The 18,751-nt window shown below is 39.6% G+C and overlaps 1 protein-coding gene across 1 annotated transcript in view; it reads right to left on the bottom strand.

Moving 5' to 3' along the window:
- SUZ12 (SUZ12 polycomb repressive complex 2 subunit) overlaps window positions 1-18,751 on the bottom strand; it is a 75,917-nt gene that overhangs the window by 7,820 nt on the left and 49,346 nt on the right. The window contains 5 exon segments of the mRNA XM_027774144.1: window positions 560-717; window positions 1,473-1,616; window positions 4,095-4,186; window positions 8,091-8,268; window positions 15,358-15,463. Of these exon segments, the coding sequence (XP_027629945.1) occupies window positions 560-717; window positions 1,473-1,616; window positions 4,095-4,186; window positions 8,091-8,268; window positions 15,358-15,463 (678 nt within the window).

Here is an 18,751-nt window from a genome sequence, read left to right as displayed (position 1 = left end):
TCCTATAGCAAACTAAAAAAAAGAAAAGAGGGGCCACCAGGTGGTGTAGTGGTTAAGGTGCTGGACACTTCCACATGGTCAACCACAGTTTGAGTCTCAGATTTGGTGGCTTGCTTTCTCATTTTCCCTCTCTCTCATCTCTCTGGTCAAATTAAAATACCTGAATGAATAAATAGTATTAAATAATTTTTAAAAAATAAAATAAAATAACAACTACCCTTGGGGCTGGCAGGAAGTAGCATGTGGTTAAAGGTGCTGGACTCCCACATGGCTGACCATGGTTCGAGTCACAGACCTGGCGGCTTGCTTTCTCCCTTTCCCTCTCTCCGACTCTCTGGTCAAATTTAAAATAATAATAATAAAATAATTAAAAAAAAAAAAAGAAAAAGAATAACTACACTCTTTATTCAGGAGCTGGGAGGGCTATTAAGCAACAGGCCAACTAAGAGAATTACCTACTAATGAAATGATTTCCACCTAACTAGTGGAATTATCTTGCCTCTCCATTGTGATTAATAAGTCAGAGAATAAACTTTTGGTATATGGCCTTTATGCCTACCTGCACACAAGAATGTGTGTGATAGGTGTTCTCTTCACTGGTCCATTGCGACTAAAAGCAAATCCAGGTTGACGATGAATATCCTGTGGATTTCCTGCATAGGAGCCATCATAACACTCATTGATAGAAACATCTATCCTAGCACCTTTTGGATGATACTGTAACAGAAAAATAGCAAAGTGTTAGGAAAGAAGATATTATCCTGCCCTCATTACTTAGCCAACAATTTAATTAATTACATAAAATGTGTGTTTTCAAAATTAAAATGAGTTGGGACCAGCAGCTGGTGTAATGGCTATGTTGCTGGACTCCCATGTGGAGTCCACCCCAGTTTGAGTCCTGGACCCAGTGGCTTAAACTCATATTGGGCACGTGTGCATGCATGCCCAAGATCCCAAGAGGAGAATGGAGGAGAAGGAACTGTGACATGGCCATCTCCCGAGGGGGTGATTTCTCACTCTCTTTCTCTGTCTTTTTGGTGAGCACATATGCTGTATAGCAAAAACTTTTCCAAAAAAAAAAAACTAAAAAACTAAAATGAGTCACGCATACAGCACAGTGAACAGGAAGACAGGAGACGTGGAATCAGGATCTGTGTTAAAATCTTGACTGTGCCATTTATTGGTCTTGTGACTTTGTATAAATTATTTCTTGCCCAAGCAAGCATAAGGAAATTACCACTTATTCAAAGAAGTGGTTATAAGCATTATGTAGGTCAACATAGGTATACTATGGAAATGTTATTCTTCCAAAAAAAGTAAACTCTGAATCATTCAATGTAATTTACACATACAGAAATCCATCAAATGCAAAAATTTTGGTGTTTTTAAACAATTTTGTACAACTTTAAAAGTTAGGTGGTCTTTAATATATAATGTATTACTGGTGAGAAAAAAATGGAAGGATTACTTACAACATAATTGAAGATAAATCTACTATGACAAAGTTTAAGATGCTTGAGTAAACTATATAGTTTGCGACAGTTCAGTGTGCACCAAGGGCAATGGAGGTCATCTCTTGCTTCAGTTTGTTGTCTTGTATTGTTGTTATACAGAAACTAAAAAAGAACAAAAACAAAAAAATAGCAAATCCTCAATTAACACATATTAAGATACTGTTCTAGTATCACCTCTAAAAATAGTTAAGGCCAAGACTGTACTACAGTGGTTAAAAACAGTGCAGAGCTCAGCAGATGACCTAATGGATACGTTGCTGTACTCCCATGGAGTTAACCGGTTCAAGCCCGGTGGCTTAAAACTCAGGCAGGGAACATGAGTGTGCATGCCCCAAATCCAGAGAGGATAATGGAGAAGGGACTGTGGTGTGGCCACCCACCATGGAGGGTGATTTCTCACTTTCTGTCTCTGTCTCTTCAGCGAGCACATATGCCCCATAGCAAAAATGTATTAAGGGGGGGGGAAGGGTAGGGTAGCAGGTGGCATGGTAGTTAGGGGCACTGAATTCCCACATGGTGGACCACAGTTTGAGTCCTGGACCTGGTGACTTGCTTTCTCACTCCTCCCCTTTCCCTCTGTCCCTCTCTGGTCAAATTAAAATAAATAAAGTTAAATAACTTTAAAAAAAGGGGGGGCCACGGGACCAGCAGTTAGCGTAATGGCTAGGTCGCTGGACTCCCATGTAGTCGACCGCGGTTCGAGTCCCGGACCCGGTGGCTTAAACTCATGCCGGGCGCATGTGCGTACGTGCCCAAGATCCCGAGAGGAGAATGGAGGAGAAGGGATTGTGGTGTGGCCATCCCCCCTGGGGGGTGATTTCCTGCTTTCTATCTCTCTGTCTGTCTGGCGAGCGCACGTGCCCTATAGCAAAAACCTCTCACAAGAAAAAAAAAAAAGGGGGGAGGGCCAGCAGGGTGGTATGGTGGTTTAAGAGCATTGGACTCCCACATGCCCATCTGTGGTTCGGGGCCAGCAGGGTGGTATGGTGGTTTAAGAGCATTGGACTCCCACATGGCCATCTGTGGTTCAAGTCCTCGACCGGGCAGCTTGCTTTCTCCCTTTCTCTCTCACTCTCTCTCTACTCAAATTAAAATATATAAATAAAGTTAAAATAATTCAAGAAAAAAGAAAAACTAATAAAAAGAACAGTGAATAAGAAGGTCAACAGGTGGTGTGGTAGTTAAAATGCTGGACTCCCACATGGTCAATGATGGTTTGAGTCCCAGACCTGGTGACTTGCTTTCTCACCTTCTTTCACTGTATCTGTCTGGTGAGCACACATGTCCTACAGCAAACCAAAAATTAAAATAAAATAAGCAAAAAAAGAACTGGATCCTCTTGGCCCCAGTGGCTGAAAAACTTGCTAGGCATGCAAATCATGCATGTTTGTGTGCTCAAAATCAAAAAGTGATGGAAAAATGGAGGGAAAAAATTATTATAGCATGACCACGCCCTACTGGGAAGTCCTCCCATTCTCTCTCTCTCTGGGGAATGCACAGGCCCTCTGGCAATCATAACATTTTTAAAAGAAAAAAAATAAATGAAATAAAGGGGACTGGCAAGTGGCATGGTGGTTAACAGTGCTGGATTCCCACATGGCCAACCGCACGCAGTTCGAATCCTGGACCTGGTGGTTTGCTTTCTCACTTTCCTTCTCTGTCTCACTCTGTCCCTCTCTGGTCAAACTTTAAAAATAAATAAATAAAGTTAAGTAATTCTTAACCAAGAATAAATAAAAGTGAAATAAAGACCTTTCTATTCACTTAAAAAATACGTATAAATAGAGCCAGCAGGCCGCATGGTGGTTAGGGGTGCTGGACTCCCACATGGTTCACTGGGGTTTGACACCCAGACCTGGTGGGTGTCTAGTTCTGTCTCTCTCTGCTTAAATTGAAATAAATAAAGTTAAACAAAATAATTATTTAAGAAAATACATATAAGGGACCAGCAGTTGGTGTAATGGCTATGTCACTGGACTCACATGTAGTCAACGGTGGTTCGACCATGGTTCAAGTCCTGGACTCAGTGGCTTAAACTCACGCCAGGTGTGTGTGCGTGTGTGCCCAAGATCCTGAGAAGAGGATGGAGGAGAAGGGATTGAGGCGTGGCCATCCCCCCTGGGGGTTGGGTTTCTTTTTCTATCTCTCTGTCTGTCCTTCTTTCTGGCAAGCGGATGTGCCCTATAGCAAAAACCTCTCCAAAAAAAAAAAAAAAAAAAGTTAAAGAAAAAAATATATAAATAAATAAGTAAGAGAAATAGTTAAAAACAATTTAAATGGAAAATCAAATAGAAGATTGCAGTGGGTGGTGATTTCTCACTTTCCCTCTGTCTCTGTTAAGTACACTCACTGCACAGCAAAAAATCTAATAATAGGGTCAACACGTGGTGTGGTGGTTAAGGGAACTGAATTCCCACATGACTGACCATGGTTTGAGTTCTGGACCCAGCAGATTGCTCTTTTGCTTTCCCTCTGTCTCTCTCTGGTCAAATTAAAATAATAATAATAATCATAGTAAATAGTTAAAAAATTATTCAAAAAAATAAAAAACAAACAAACAAAAGGATCAGTGATGTTTACCTGATAAAATATTCTTAATTTTTGTCGGTTTTCATTTGAAGTATCTTTTTCTTTTCTTGTTTGTAGATCTGTAGTCAGTGATTCTTTAACAGCTGTAAATATATACTTTTATATTTAATGAAAATACTTGCTTATAAAAAGTGAAATAATAAACCTACCAAAATTATTAAACATAAAGACTCTACACAGAATTCTACTTGAGGTAACAACATAATTTCTGTTCTCACAATCAACTAATGAGAACAGGAACAATCCCTTAAATTAGCATCCCTTTTTTTGCATAGAAAAACAGGAAAATACTTCATGACTTTTATTATTAAAATTATATTATAAAAGTAACCCCAAATAATTATACATGGTCTCACTAAACTATTTTTAACTATTTGAGGTCAAAGTGTGTTTTTGCTTGGGCTATGTATTCACAGTGCCCAGAAGTGAGCAGGCATCCACTAAATGCTGCCTTATCAGAAACTAAAAAATAATTATACTAAAATCACTTCAGGGACTACTTGCAACATGGTGGTTAAGGACACTGGAGACCGCATGGCCAGCTGCTCGGCCAGTACCAGTCTCGGTAGCTTGAGAAACAGACTGTGTGCATGTGTGTCCCAAAGAAAGAGAAAGAGATTGTGGCATGATCATCTGTAATAGGGGGTGCCTTCCTCTCTCTGACTGTCATGGGGAATGCATGTGCCCTCTAACAATTTAAAAAAAAAAAATCACCTAAATCCAAGAGATAAGCAGCATTTTCTAAAACGAATTATTTAACTTTATTTATTTATTTATTTAATTTGACCAGAGAGGGACAGAGCAAGAGAGAGGGGGGAATTGTGAGAAAGCAAGCCGCCAGGTATGTGACTCAAACCGGGGTTGGCCATGTGGGAGTCCAGTGTCTCTCCCTAACCAACATGCCACCTCTCAGTCCCTGCATTTTTTTTTTATCTGAGAGAAATTTTTGCTGTAAGGTATATGTACTCACTGGAGAAAGAGAGGGAGACAGAGAAAGAGTGAGAAATCATTCACCTCCCCAGGAAGATAGCCATGCCGCAATCTTTTCTCTATTCTCCTCTCGGGATTTTGGGCAGGCGCACACACATGCTCAGAGTTTCAAGCTGCTAGGTCTGGGACTCGAACTGCAACTGGCCATGTGAGAGTCCAGTGCCTCAACCACTATGCCTCCTGCTGGCCCGATAATCAGCATTATTAATCTTAGTATAGGGACTAGCAGAGGACGTGATGCTTATGTCACTGGACTCCCACATAGTCAACTGTGATTCAAGCCTTGGTTGGACCTGGCAACTTAAAACTCACACTGGACATGTGTGCATGCATGCCCAAGATCCTGAGAAGAGAATGGAGAAGGGACTGTGGTGTGGCCACGCCCCCTGAGGGGTAAATCTGTCTCTCTCTCTGGCAAGTCCACATACCCTATAGTAAAAATCTCTTTTAAAAAACAAAATAATGGGGCTGACAGGTTGCGTGGTGGTCAGGAGCACTGGACTCCCATATGGCTGACAACGGATCGAGCCTCGAACCTGGTGGCTTGCTCTCTGTCCTTCTCTGGTCAAATCAAAATAAATAAATAAATGAAATAAAGTTAAACAAAATAATTCTAAAAAACTTAAAAAATATATATATATATACTCTTAGTCTAGGGGCCAGCAGGTGGCATAGTGGTTGAGACGCTGGACTCCAACATTGCCGACCATAGTTCAAGTTCCAGACCTAGAGGCTTGACATTCACACTAGGTGTGTATATGTGCATGCATGCCAAAATTACAGGAGAATGGAAGAGAAGAGATTTTGCCATGGCCATTCATGGGGCAGGGGAGAGGTTGATTTCTCACTTTTCCTCTCACTCTCTCTGGCAAGTATACATGCCCTATGGCAAAACTATTGAAAAAATCTAAAAAAAAAAAAAAAAAAAAAAGTAACAGTAATAATCTTAGTATATTTCCTTTTAGATTTAAAGAAAAATAACATTTTCACTGACATAACTAACTCTTGCATATGTATAATTCTTTATAAAACTTTCAGTTTCTTTCCAATTCTTAGTAATTTCATGACCTTCAGAGTACTTTGAGAAGTGTCTAGACCATAATTTACTTGGGAAATCTTTACTTTAACATGGGCCATTTTTGCTATCTCATTAAGCTGACCACAATAGTGCATAGTGGTCAATGTTAAAGATGATGTCTTAAGCCTCCTGCTTTTTTTCAGACAGATGAAAACACATGGATGCTCTCAAGTCAGTAACAGTGTTCAGTGTTCCTATAAAATCACAGAACAGGGGACCAGCAGGTGGCATGGTAGTTAAGGCACTGGACATTCCCACACAGCCAACCATGGTTCAAGTCCTGGACCTGGTGGCTTGCTTTCTCACTTTCTCTGTGTGTGTGTGTCTCTCTGCTCTAAATAAGTAAATGAATAAATAAAATTTAAAAAAAGAAAAGAAAAAAGAAAAACACAGAACATTGCAACTCAGGTCTTAAGCAGAGTTAACTCCATTTATAAATGTTTTTCCTCTTAGAATAAATCTGCTGTAATATTTAACATGGTATAATCTAGGTTTTCACAATCTCCCAGACCCAATGTTGTAAAACTAAATATCAAATTCAGTCTACAACATATAAAAAATAATATATGGAGACTAGCAGATGGCATAATGGCTTCATCACTGGACTCTCATGTAGTCAACCGTGGTTCGAATCCTGGACCCAGTGGCTTAAACTCATGCCGGGTGTATGTGCGTGTGTGCCCAAGATCCTGAGAGAATGGAGGAGAAGGGATTGTGGTGTGGCCATCCCACCTGGAGGTGTGATTTCTCACTTTGTCTCTCTGTCTCTTTCTGGCGAGTGCACGCACCCTATAGCAAAAACACTCTCAAAAAAAATTATATATGAACTATAAAAAGTATAGGTCCAGGGAACCAGCAGTTAGCGTAATGGCTATGTCGCTGGACTCCCACGTAGTCGCCCACGGTTCGTGTCCCGGACCCAGTGGCTTAAAACTCACGCCGGGCGCATGTGCGTGCGTGCCCAAGATCCCGAGAGGAGAATGGAGAAGGGATTGCGGCGTGACCATCCCCCCTGGGGGGTGATTTCTCGCTTTCTGTCTCTATGTCTCTCTCTGTCTGGCGAGCGCACGCGCCCTACAGTGAAAATCTCTCCCCCCCCCAAAAAAAAAGTATAGGTCCAAAGCTCATGATAGATGCAAATCCAAACTATAAAAAAAGCTCTAAGGGACCAGCAGTTAGTGTAATGGCTATGTTGCTGGACTCCCATGTAGTTGACTGCAGTTTGTGTCCCAGACCCGGTAGCTTAAAACTCATGCTGGGCGCGTGTGTGTGCGTGCCCAAGATCCCGAGAGGAGAAAGGAGGAGAAGGGACTGTGGTGTGGCCATCCCCCTGGGGGGGTGATTTCTTGCTTTCTGTCTCTCTGTCTCGCTCGGTCTGGCGAGCACACACACCCTACACCAAAAACCTCTCCAAAAAAAAAAAAAGCTCTAAAAACCACTCATTTTTGTGGCAAATTTATTAAGTGAAAAAACTTGTCCTAAGCTGGCAGGAGGCTGTCTATACAGCTAACAAGGCAGTGATACTATATATATACACAGTACATATGTATTATGTTCCATGTCCTAAACTGACAGAAGGCTGTCTATACAGCTAACAAGGCAGTGCTATATATATGTGTGTGCATGTGTATGTATATATATATAGTACATACATATTATGTCTTTAAAATACTCAGAGAAAAACTGAGAATCCCTGACACATCTGGCATAGTGGTTCTTGATAAAGGATTGCTGATCAGTACTTCAACACCGAATTTGACATTTACTATAGGAGAACCATAATTTACCTTGGCTGAAAATCTATCTAATTAACCGAATAACATTTCCCACAGAATAAACAGAATAAAAAACAAATGAATTAATCTAAAGCACAAGACTTAATACTACAAATCATTATTTTGATACCAATGTGTTCTTACCAATAGTTTGAGTAGGTTTAACTGAACCTGGCTTGTTTTCTTGATGGAGACTCTCTGAATTTCTAGTGGCAAGAGGTTTGGCAATAGGAGCTGTAGATTTATCATTGGTTTCTCCTGTCCAGCGAAGAGTGAACTGCAACGTAGGTCCCTGAGAAAATGTTTCAAATGGAGGCAGCCTCTAAAATATAAAAAGCATGGAATGAGTGAAGATTTATAATAATGAACTGAAAGACCGTAGAAATAAGAGATTATTCATTACAGTAAGTCAATCTGGATTTGATTTAAATCAATAGAATAGAGTAAATGTATGGAGCAGCAGATACTAGAGAACTCGAGAGCTCAAGCTGTTTAACAGTTACCCCACTTATTCATAACAGTTGAATTATTGCCATGTGGGAACACTGGCCTAGAATAACCAGATTTTCAGATTTTTCAAAAGAAGTCAGAAAATACAAGTTTTCATGTGAAATATTCCCATTTTTAAAAAGAATTATTTAATTTTATTAATTATCATTATTTTATTCTCTATTTTTTTGAAGTTGACCAGAGAGAGACAGAGAGAGAAGTAAAGTGAGAACACAAGCTGCCAGGTCTGGAACTCAAACTGCAGTCAGCCAAGTGGGAGTCAAGCCACATTACCCACCATGCCATCTGCAGGCCCTGAAATATTCCCATTCTTTAAAAATGTTAATAACCAATTCAAAATGTCTTTTTTTAAAAATAATTATTTTATTTAACTTTATTTTATTTTAATTTGATCAGAGAGGGCGAGGAGGAGAGAGAGAAAGTGTGAAAGCAAGCCAATAGGCCCAGGAGTTGAACCGCTATCAACCATGTGGGAATCCAGTGCCCTTTAACCACCATGCCACCTGCTGGCCCCATCAAAATGTCTTTTAAAACAAAATAAAACTATAGAAACCAAAGCTTGCCAGCTTGCAACATCCACTCTTGGGTGCCTAATAATGTTCTTTTTGTAAACTGAACAGCTTTAGCCATTAGGAACTTTCAACTTCTCAGCCTCACTGATAATGATTGCCTTTGAGTCTTTCTTGTGGTTTCGAAACACTGAACTATCCCCTCTCTCTTCCTACGCTGACCTCAAGTCATTTATACAATTCTTTTTATTTTTTTTTGAGAGGTTTTTGCTGCAGTGCACATGCACTCGCCAGACAGACAGACAGAGAGAAAGACAGAAAGTGAGAAATCCCCCTCCAGGGGGATGGCCACGCGGCAATCCCTTCTCCTTTCTCCCCTCGGGATCTTGGGCACACACGCACACAAGCCGGGTGTGAGTTTTAAGCCACTGGGTCTAGGACTTGAACCACGGGGGTGTGAGTTTTAAGCCACTGGGTCTAGGACTTGAACCACGGTTGACTACATGGGAGTCCAGCGACATAGCCATTACGCTAACTGCTGGTCCCTACAATTCTTAATTCCTAGCTATACTTTAGCAAACTCCTCCAATCTCTCACTCATCCAAGGATTTACCTATTAGGCTGATGATGTCAAATTGGTTATCCATGCTTAGCTTTTATACTTGATTTCTAAACCCTTATCTCCAAATGACTCTTAGAAATGACCACTAGGTGATCCCACTGTCACCTTCAACTATGTTTAAAAGTGAATCTATTATCTATCTGTCCTAAAATAAACTTTTCTTCCCTAGTAAAATCATTTTTGTTTCTAAAATTATTATTCAATAAGTGACCCTACACTAAAACATTTTTGAATTATATTTCACACCTATTCTTTCTTTGATTTCTCTTATGTAACTATCAAGTCTTTTTTTCTGAAATAGCTATCATTTCTTCCTTTTCTTTCAATGGTCACAACAACCACTTTAGTATAAATTCTTACCACAGCAGCTTTCCTTGCTTCTAATTTTTACTTCCCAGTCCAGATATAGGAGACCAAATATCTTCTTAAACATGACTTTTATTCTATTCTAGAAATGTTCAATGAGCTCCAATTTATATTACTTCCAAATTAAGCCTACATTCCTTTTACATCTTTATTACAAATAATCTTCTTAAACTATCATTTTAAAAGAGAACTAGGTAAAAGTGTGATCTGGTTTTGACAGATTAAGTCCATATCTAAGAATTGATCTTTTTTTTCTTTTTTTTTTTTTGAGAGGTTTTCGCTATAGAGCGCGTGCACTCGCCAGACAGACACAGAGAGAGAGACAGAAAGCGAGAAATCACCCCCCAGGGGGGGTGGTCATGCCGCAATCCCTTCTCCTCCATTCTCCTCTCGGGATCTTGGGCACACACGCACACACGCCCGGCGTGAGTTTAAGTCACCGGGTCCGGGACGCGAACCGCGGTCGACTACGTGGGAGTCTAGCAACATAGCCATTACGCTAACTGCTGGTTCCCAGAATTGATCTTGTAAACATATTAGCTTTTCAGAAAAGTCATGACACATTTTTTGCACAGAAAAAGTGTGTCATGACATTTCTGACAACCCAATACTTGTAACACAAAAAGATACTGGTACAGGTATATTCACATTTTTCAAAATGTAAAAGAAAATAAAAATATCTATTAAGTCAATACTGCTCTAGTAAATTATCAGACACTTATTTTAAAGAAAATTTACTTTCGGGCCAGCAGGTGGCATGGTGCTTAGGATGCTAGACTCACACACGACCCACCAAGGATCAAGTCCCAGACCTGTGACTTGAAAATCACAAATGGACGAGTCTGTGTGCATTCTCACAGTTCCAAGAGGAGAGCAGAGGAGAAGAGAGTGTGCTATGGTCATCCCGCCTAGAGGGGTCATTTCTCACTTTTTCTTTCACTGTCACTCTTGGGACACTGTATGCACCCATGACAAAACCTTAAAAAAAAAAAAGTTTCTTTTCAAAGAAGTCAATGTATATGTTCTGACTTAAATGATGTCCATTTATGATGCTGCAGTTTCTTGGGGGAAAAGTATATACAGAAACCCTTATTTTCTCATGGATGAACTTAATAAATGTGAATAAGAAATTTAAAACCAGGGGTCAGTTGGTGGCATGGTGCTTAAGTGGATCCCAAATTGTCAACAGCAGCATTTCAGATCCAGACCCAATAGCTTGTAAAAAAAAAAAAAAAAGTTAAACTTGAAGATATAAAGATAAGGCCAGCCTCGTGGTCCAGTTGTTAAGGTAGCCAAATCTCACACAAGCCAACTTCACTTCAAGTCCTGGGCCTGGCATTTTGAAAAACATTCTGCGTGTGTGTGTGGGTAAAGGTGTGCATGCATGCCAAAATCCTGCCAGGCTGGAGGAAAGGAGAAGGGATCATGGCAAGATCACGCTCCACTGAAGGGTGCTTTCTCTCTCCCCCTTTCTGTCTCTCTGTGAAAAGGACACAAACTCTGAAAATTTAAAAAAATCAAGATTATAATTACTTGTACAAAATTCATAAACTATGTGTATAAAGATAAAAGTTTCTGAACCCATCAGAGTTAAACACTACTGTTTTAATTATAGATGTTATATAAAGATTAAATATGAAAATCTTGTCAACTTTTCACATGGCTGTAAGGGTTGGGTAAGCAGGCAGCATGGTGGTTAAGGTGCTAGGTTCCCACACGGCTGACTGTGGTTTGAGTTCTGGACCTGGCAGCTTTCTTTCTCACTTTCCTTCTCTCCTTCTGACTCCCTCTGGTAAGTGCATGTGCTCCGTGGCAAATTTTTAAAATAATAACAATAGGGACCAGCATTTGGCATAATGGCTATGTCACTGGACTCCCATGTAATCGACTGTGGTTCAAATACTGGACCCAGTGTCTTAAACTCACGCCAGTTGCAAGTGCGTGCGTGCCCATAATCCTGAGAAGAAAATGGAGGAGAAGGGATTGCGGCGTGGCCATCCCTCTGGGGGGTGACTTCTCGCTTTCTGTCTCTGTCTCTCTGTCTTTCTGGTGTGCGCTCACACCCTATAGCAAAAAACTCTCAAAAAAAAAAAAGTAACAACAACAACAATAAATAAAATTAGTAATTCTTTGAAAATACTAATGGCTGTCCATTTTTTAGATCTGAATGTTCCCAATTTTTCACTATTTAAAAAAATGTTGAGAAGATCTGTTAAAGCCATCTTTTCAGTTATCCAGTTACTTACCTGCAACAAAATTAAAGAACCATAGGGCCAGTAGGCAGCATGGTGGTTAAGGTGCTGGACTCCCACATGGCTGACTCCCAGTTTGAGAACTAGACCTGGGGTCTGTCTCTCTGGTGTCCTATAGTAAATTCAAAATAATGATAATGATAAAGTTGATTAAGTAATCCTTTAAAAAAACGTATAGAACTATAATTAATTATTGAAAACTATATATAATTTTAATTTTATATATAATCTCAATCGGCCCTCAAGCTAGGCTGTACCAATTTAGTCTTTAAAAGGAAAAAAAAATATGTATTTATATTTGACCACAGAGGGACACAGTGAGAGCAAGAAAGTGAGAAAGCAAGCTGCCAGATCCAGATTCAAATCCAATGCCCTTAGCCACCATGCTACCTGCTGTCCCCCTAACTTATTCTTACATCAATGTATTATGTGGGAATATATATCCTCCTATCTATGTTAACACCAGAAACAGTCACTCTTTAATCACTTTCAAACTAGTAGTTGAAAGTATTTAGTGTATCTATTTCTTTACATATCTTTCAATAATAAAGTTATATATGTATTTTTAATAATTATTTTATTTAACTTTATCAATCTATTTAAATTTGGCCAGAGAGGGACAGAGGGAGAAAGAAAGGAGAGAAAGAAAGCAAGCTGCCAGGTCTGGGACTTGAACCACATTTGGCCATGTGGGAGATACAGCAACCTTAACCACCACGGCACCTGCTGGCCCCAGGTTAACTATATTTTTAAAAGTGTATGGGAACCAGCAGTTAGTGTAATAGCTATGTCGCTGGACTCCCACGTAGTCGACCACGGTTTGCGTCCTGGACCCAGTGGCTTAAAACTCACGCTGGGTGCATGTGCGTGCGTGCCCAAGATCCTGAGAGGAGAATGGAGGAGAAGGGATTGCGGCATAGCCATCCCCCTGGGGGGTGATTTCTCGCTTTCTGTCTCTCTGTCTCTGTCTGTCTGTCTGGTGAGCGCACGCACCCTATAGCGAAAACCTCTCAAAAAAAAAAAAAAAAAAGTGTAATGGCCATCAGACCAGCAGTTGGTGCAATGGCTATGTTGCTGGACTCCCATGTAGTCTACTGTGGTTTGAGTCCCGGCCTCAGGGGCTTAAACTCACACTGGTTGCGTGTGCATGCATGCCCAAGATCCCAAGAGGAGGATGGAGAAGGGATTGTGGTGTGCCCGTTTCCCCTGCGGGGGTGATGTCTTGCTTTCTGTCTGTCTGTCTCTGTCTTTCTAGCGAGCGCACACACTCTATAGCAAAAACCTCTCCCCTGCAAAAAAAAATGTTTAATGGCTATCTATATCAGTTCTACTGCCTGACTGGGGCCAGCAGGTGGTATGGTGTTTAAGGCACTGGACTCCCACACAGTTGACCATGGGGCAGCTTGCTTTGTCCCTTTCCTTCCTTCTCTCTCTGATGAGTGTATGTGCCCTCTAGCAAATTAAAAAACAACAGTAATAAAAATAATAATCAATAAAATTAAATAAAAAATAAAAACAAACAATTGCCTGACTATCTTTTACCCATTTTCCTTACTCAGATCATTTATCTTTTCACTGATTTATAACACTCATACTGGTTGGGCCAGCAGGTAGCATGGTAGTTAAAGGCACTGGACTGCCACATGGCCAACGGCAGTTTAAGTCCTGGACCTGGTAGCTTGCTTTCTCACTTTCTCTCTCTCTCTCTCTGGTCAAATTTAAATAAATAAATGAATAATTATTAAATAAAATAATTCTTAAAAAAAAAAAACTCATACTGGTTTACTTTAAAATTTATATTATGAGGGACCAGTAGTTGGTTTAATGGCTATGTCACTGGACTCCCATAAAGTAAACCACGGTTCGAGTCCCGGCCCAGTGGCTTAAACTCACGCTGAGTACATGTGTATGCATGCGTGCTCAAGATCCCGAGAGGAGAATGGAGAAGGAACGGCAGCGTGGCCATCCCCTCGGGGGATGATTTCTTGCTTTCTGTCTCTGTCTCTCTTCCTGGTGAGCACACATGCCCCATAGCAAAAACCTCTCCAAAAAACAAAAACAAAAAACTCATACTGGCTTATTTTTAAATTTGTATTAAGTATTCCTGATATTAGTATTTCATGTTATAAATTTTTCCCCACTCTCAATTCTTTTGAGTTCATATTTTTGCAGTAAAGCAATGATTCTTTTTATTTTTTTTACTTTATAAGTTTCCTGATTTTTATATTATCCTTATACAAATCTTTCTCAACATAAGATTATATTAATGTTCACCTACATTTTTTGTTCTTATGAAGCAATAATTTTTATACTTAAGTTTATGAACCTTCTAGAATTTATTGGGCTTAAGGTTACTGCCAGATGGTTAAAGACTAGTTCTGTCACAATTAATGAACAACTTATATTTCCTACACTGATCTTTACTACCACATTTATCATAAACTAAGTTCCAAATATACATGGAGTTATTTCAAGACTATGCTTCCATGATCTTCATGTTTATTCCTATGCTTAAGCCATAAAGTTTAAGTTCTTTTGACTTTATAGTCTATTCTACTTTCCAGCTATGAGAAACTCTGAGAATGCTTTCCCAAAATTTTCCTTGGTATTATTACATAATTGAATTATTTCTGAAATTATTTTTAGGTAATTGTAAAGGCTTAAACAAATCCTTTTGAGATTTTGCTTGTGACAGTACACTGACATATTAGAAATGACATTAGTATATTTGATTGAGCCTGCCTAGCCAAGAAATGTATGTATGCTTATTCAACATTTGTTACTATGAATGGGATTTAAATCTGCTGTTAACATTTATCGAACACTTATCATATGTCAGGTGCAGTGCTTAACATATTTTATTAATTATCTTGTTTAATGCAATCTATTCCTTGTACTACAGAATAGAAAATTAAAATAAGTAACTTGCCAAATGTCCCTTATACTAGGATCAGAGATTTGATTCAGGCAAATGGCTTTAAGAATGATACCTTCCATTAAATACTGTGACCAGATCATTTTACTAGTGTGTTTTAAAATATAAAAACCAAAAGACTTCTTCCAATGTAAATCTGCATTTTAGGGAAGAAAACATCAATCAAGAAATGGGAGTTCATCACTATAATGTGCTCAGCCTTCTAAACAGTCCATACCTTCCCATCAAGAATAGTCTCCCATGTTGCTCTTTTCTTGCTTATTGGACAATCTTCCATTTCCTGCATGGCTACTTCATATTCCCCATCTAAAAGCTGTAAGCGCCTGTTAGACAAACACATACACTTTAACCTGTGTATTACTAAAAGTACACAAATTCTACATCTTTAGATTTAATACTAAAAAGCATTTATTAAGTTTATAAACTAACTTATATACCTGGCAAGATCTTAAAATTTATCTACACTCCAGTCGTGATAAAAGCAATTTTAATAATATGTATTATTATTTAAACTAAACAATTATTTCATTACTATAACTACTCAGATATACCTTTAAACACTTTAAGTATAATATGGCTAAGCTCTCATAAACTGTAAGTTTTAAACATTAAGTATAAAGACTGCATATAGCCTTTATACTCTTAAATAGGATAACAGCCTTACAATACTTGCCTTATGGAACCACTAAGAATTACACCTGTTATTTTTGACTACTGTAAATGTCTGAATTAGAATCCTTTATTTTCATACTTCACCAGCAAACTAACTGACAATGAAGAATCTGATAACCATAGGATCATGGGGGTACCTGGCACAAATAGGTGCTCAATAAATATTTCATATGTGAAACAATACTGGTTCAAATATTAAATTATATCCATACAGTACAGTTTTAATGTGTGTATACATATATGTCTATGTACAGTTCATATATTTTTAATACCTTTAAACAGTTAACCACGATCGCTTTAAAAACTATTACTTTAACTACCTTTAAGAATGAATTGTACATAACAAAAATCTAGCTTCTCTTTCATTAGTCCAAGAGAAATTCTATCAGAATAATTGTTAACATTTATTGAGTGCTCATTATGTGCCAAGCACTATTGGAAAGACTTAATTTATGTGCTTCATTTAATATCCCAACAACTCTATGAACTAGATGTTATTACTTCATTTTCATAAGAGCAAACTGAGGCACAGAGAAGTAACTTGCCTTAAGATCATACAGAAAGTGGGAACCAGCAGTTAGCGTAATGGCTATGTCGCTGGACTCCCACGTAGTCGACTGTGGTTCGCGTCCTGGACCCGGTGGTTTAAAACTCACGCCGTGTGCGTGGGTGCCCAGGATCCCAAGAGGAGAATGGAGGAGAAGGGATTGCGGCGTGACCATACCCCCTGGGGGGTGATTTCTCGCTTTCTGTCTCTCTGTCTGTCTCTGTCTGTCTGGCGAGCGCACGCGCCCTATAGCAAAAACCTCTCAAAATAAATAAATAAATAAATAAATAAATAAATAAAGATCATACAGAAAGTACTAGCTGGCAGGTGGCGTGGTGGTTAAGGGTGCTGAATTCCCACATGGCTGACCACGATTCGAGTCCTGGACCTGGCAGCTTGCTTTCTCCACCCCCCTCATGTCTTGTCAAATTAAAAAGTAATAACAACAGGGACCAGCAGTTAGTGTAATGGCTATGTCACTGGGCTCCCACGTAGTCAACTGCAGTTCAAGTCTAGGACCTGGCAGCTTAAACTCATGCTGTGCGAGTGTGCGTGCATGCCCAAGATCCTGAGAGGAGAATGGAGGAGAAGGGACTGCGGCGTGACCATCCCCCCTGGGGGGGGGTGATTTCTTGATTTCTGTCCTTCTGTCTGTCTGTCTCTGTCTGGCAAACACACAAGCTGTATACCAAAAACCTCTTCAAGGAAAGAAAAAGAAGTAGTGACAAATGGAATTTGATAAATACATAATTTGGGGGGTTGGGGAGAGATCATAAAGTAGCCAGACAGCAAATCCAGGTAGTTTGTAACTAATACCTGACTCAAAAAAGTCTAGTTTTTTGGGCCAGCCTTGCAGCCTAGTGATTAAGGAAGCTGGATCCTACATGGCTGACCAGCGTTCAATGATCACCCTTGGCAGCTTAAAAACATACAGGGTGCCCATGCACGTGTGTATGCCCCAAATCCTGACAGGATGGAAGAATGCAGGGGAGGGTACTATGGCACGACCATACCCACTGGGAGGTTGCTTTCTCTCTCTAGTGAGCACACACACTCTCTGGCAATAAAGAACAACTTTGATCCATCAATCTGATAAGTAAAAAGAATGATATATCAGGAGGTCAACAGGTGGCATAGAGGTTAAGGTGGCTAGATTCCACATGGTTTACTATGAGGTTCAAGTCCTGGCCCAGAGAGCTTGACAAGCACACTGAGGATGCCCAAAATTCCAAAAAGAAAATGGATAAGAAGGGACTGTGGTGTGGGGGATCACCTTATGTCTTTCTCTGTCTCTGGCAAGTGCACGTGCCCTATAGCAAAAAAGAAATCTGAGTATCCTTTCAATTCAGGTATTTAATTTTTTTTTTTTGAGAGGTTTTTGCTATAAGTGTGTGTGCTTGCCAGAAAGACAGAGAGAGACAGAAAGTGAGAAATCACCTCCTTGGGGATGGCCATGCTGCAACCCATTCTCCTCCATTCTCCTCTCAGGATCTTGGGCGTGCATGCACAAGCACCCGGCATGAGTTTAAGCCACGGGGTTTGGGACTTGAACCACCGTCGACTATATGGGAATTCAGCAACATAGCCATTACATCATCTACTGGTCCCAGTATTTAATCTTTTTATGAACCAAATACTTTCTTTAGTAAGTTTTTTTTTCATAAACTTTGCCCATTCTTCTACTGGGCTATGATCTTATTTTTTATTTTCAATTTGCTAGAGAGCATGTGTGCTCACTAGAGAGAGAGAGAGAGAGAGAGAAAGTGAGAATGCAATCTACTAGGTCTAGTATTTGAACCACATTCAGTCCTGTGGGAGTCCAGCTCCTTAATCACACGCCACCTGCTGGCTAGGGCATCTTTTAAAATTAGCATTACCTTTTTATATTAGAAGAATGAGACATCTAATGAAACATGAGTTGAAAATAATTTCTCACGGGACTAGCAGGTGGCGTAGTGGTTAAGGTGCTGGACACTCCCACATGGCCTACCAGGGTTTGAGTCCTGAATCTGGTGGTTTGCTTTCTCACTTCCTCTCTCTCTCACTCTCACCCTCTGTCTCTCTCTGGTCAAACTAAAAAACAAAACAAAACAAAACAAAACAAAACAAAACAAAAACAATACAAAATGGAAAAAAAAACAAAAAAAACAAAAAAATGAATAAAATAATTATTAAAAAAAAGAAAATAATTTCTCCCTGTCTTACCATTTTTATACATATTTGTTTTTAATTCTTTTTAAAGGGCCTGTGAACACACTGGAGAAATAGGGGAGGGACACCAGAGGTAGAGAGGATGAGAAAGTACCCCCCATGAAGAATGGCCACTGACGGGAACCAGCAGTTAGCGTAATGGCTATGTTTCTGGGTTCCCCTGTTGTTCGACCCCGTTTAA

This window comes from Tupaia chinensis, unplaced genomic scaffold (genome assembly GCF_000334495.1).
Source record: "Tupaia chinensis unplaced genomic scaffold, TupChi_1.0 Scaffold000407_1, whole genome shotgun sequence".
NCBI classification, from domain to species: Eukaryota; Metazoa; Chordata; class Mammalia; order Scandentia; family Tupaiidae; genus Tupaia; species Tupaia belangeri.
The sequence above is the reverse complement of the archived record's forward strand: the minus strand, read 5'-3'. Positions and strand labels throughout refer to the sequence as shown.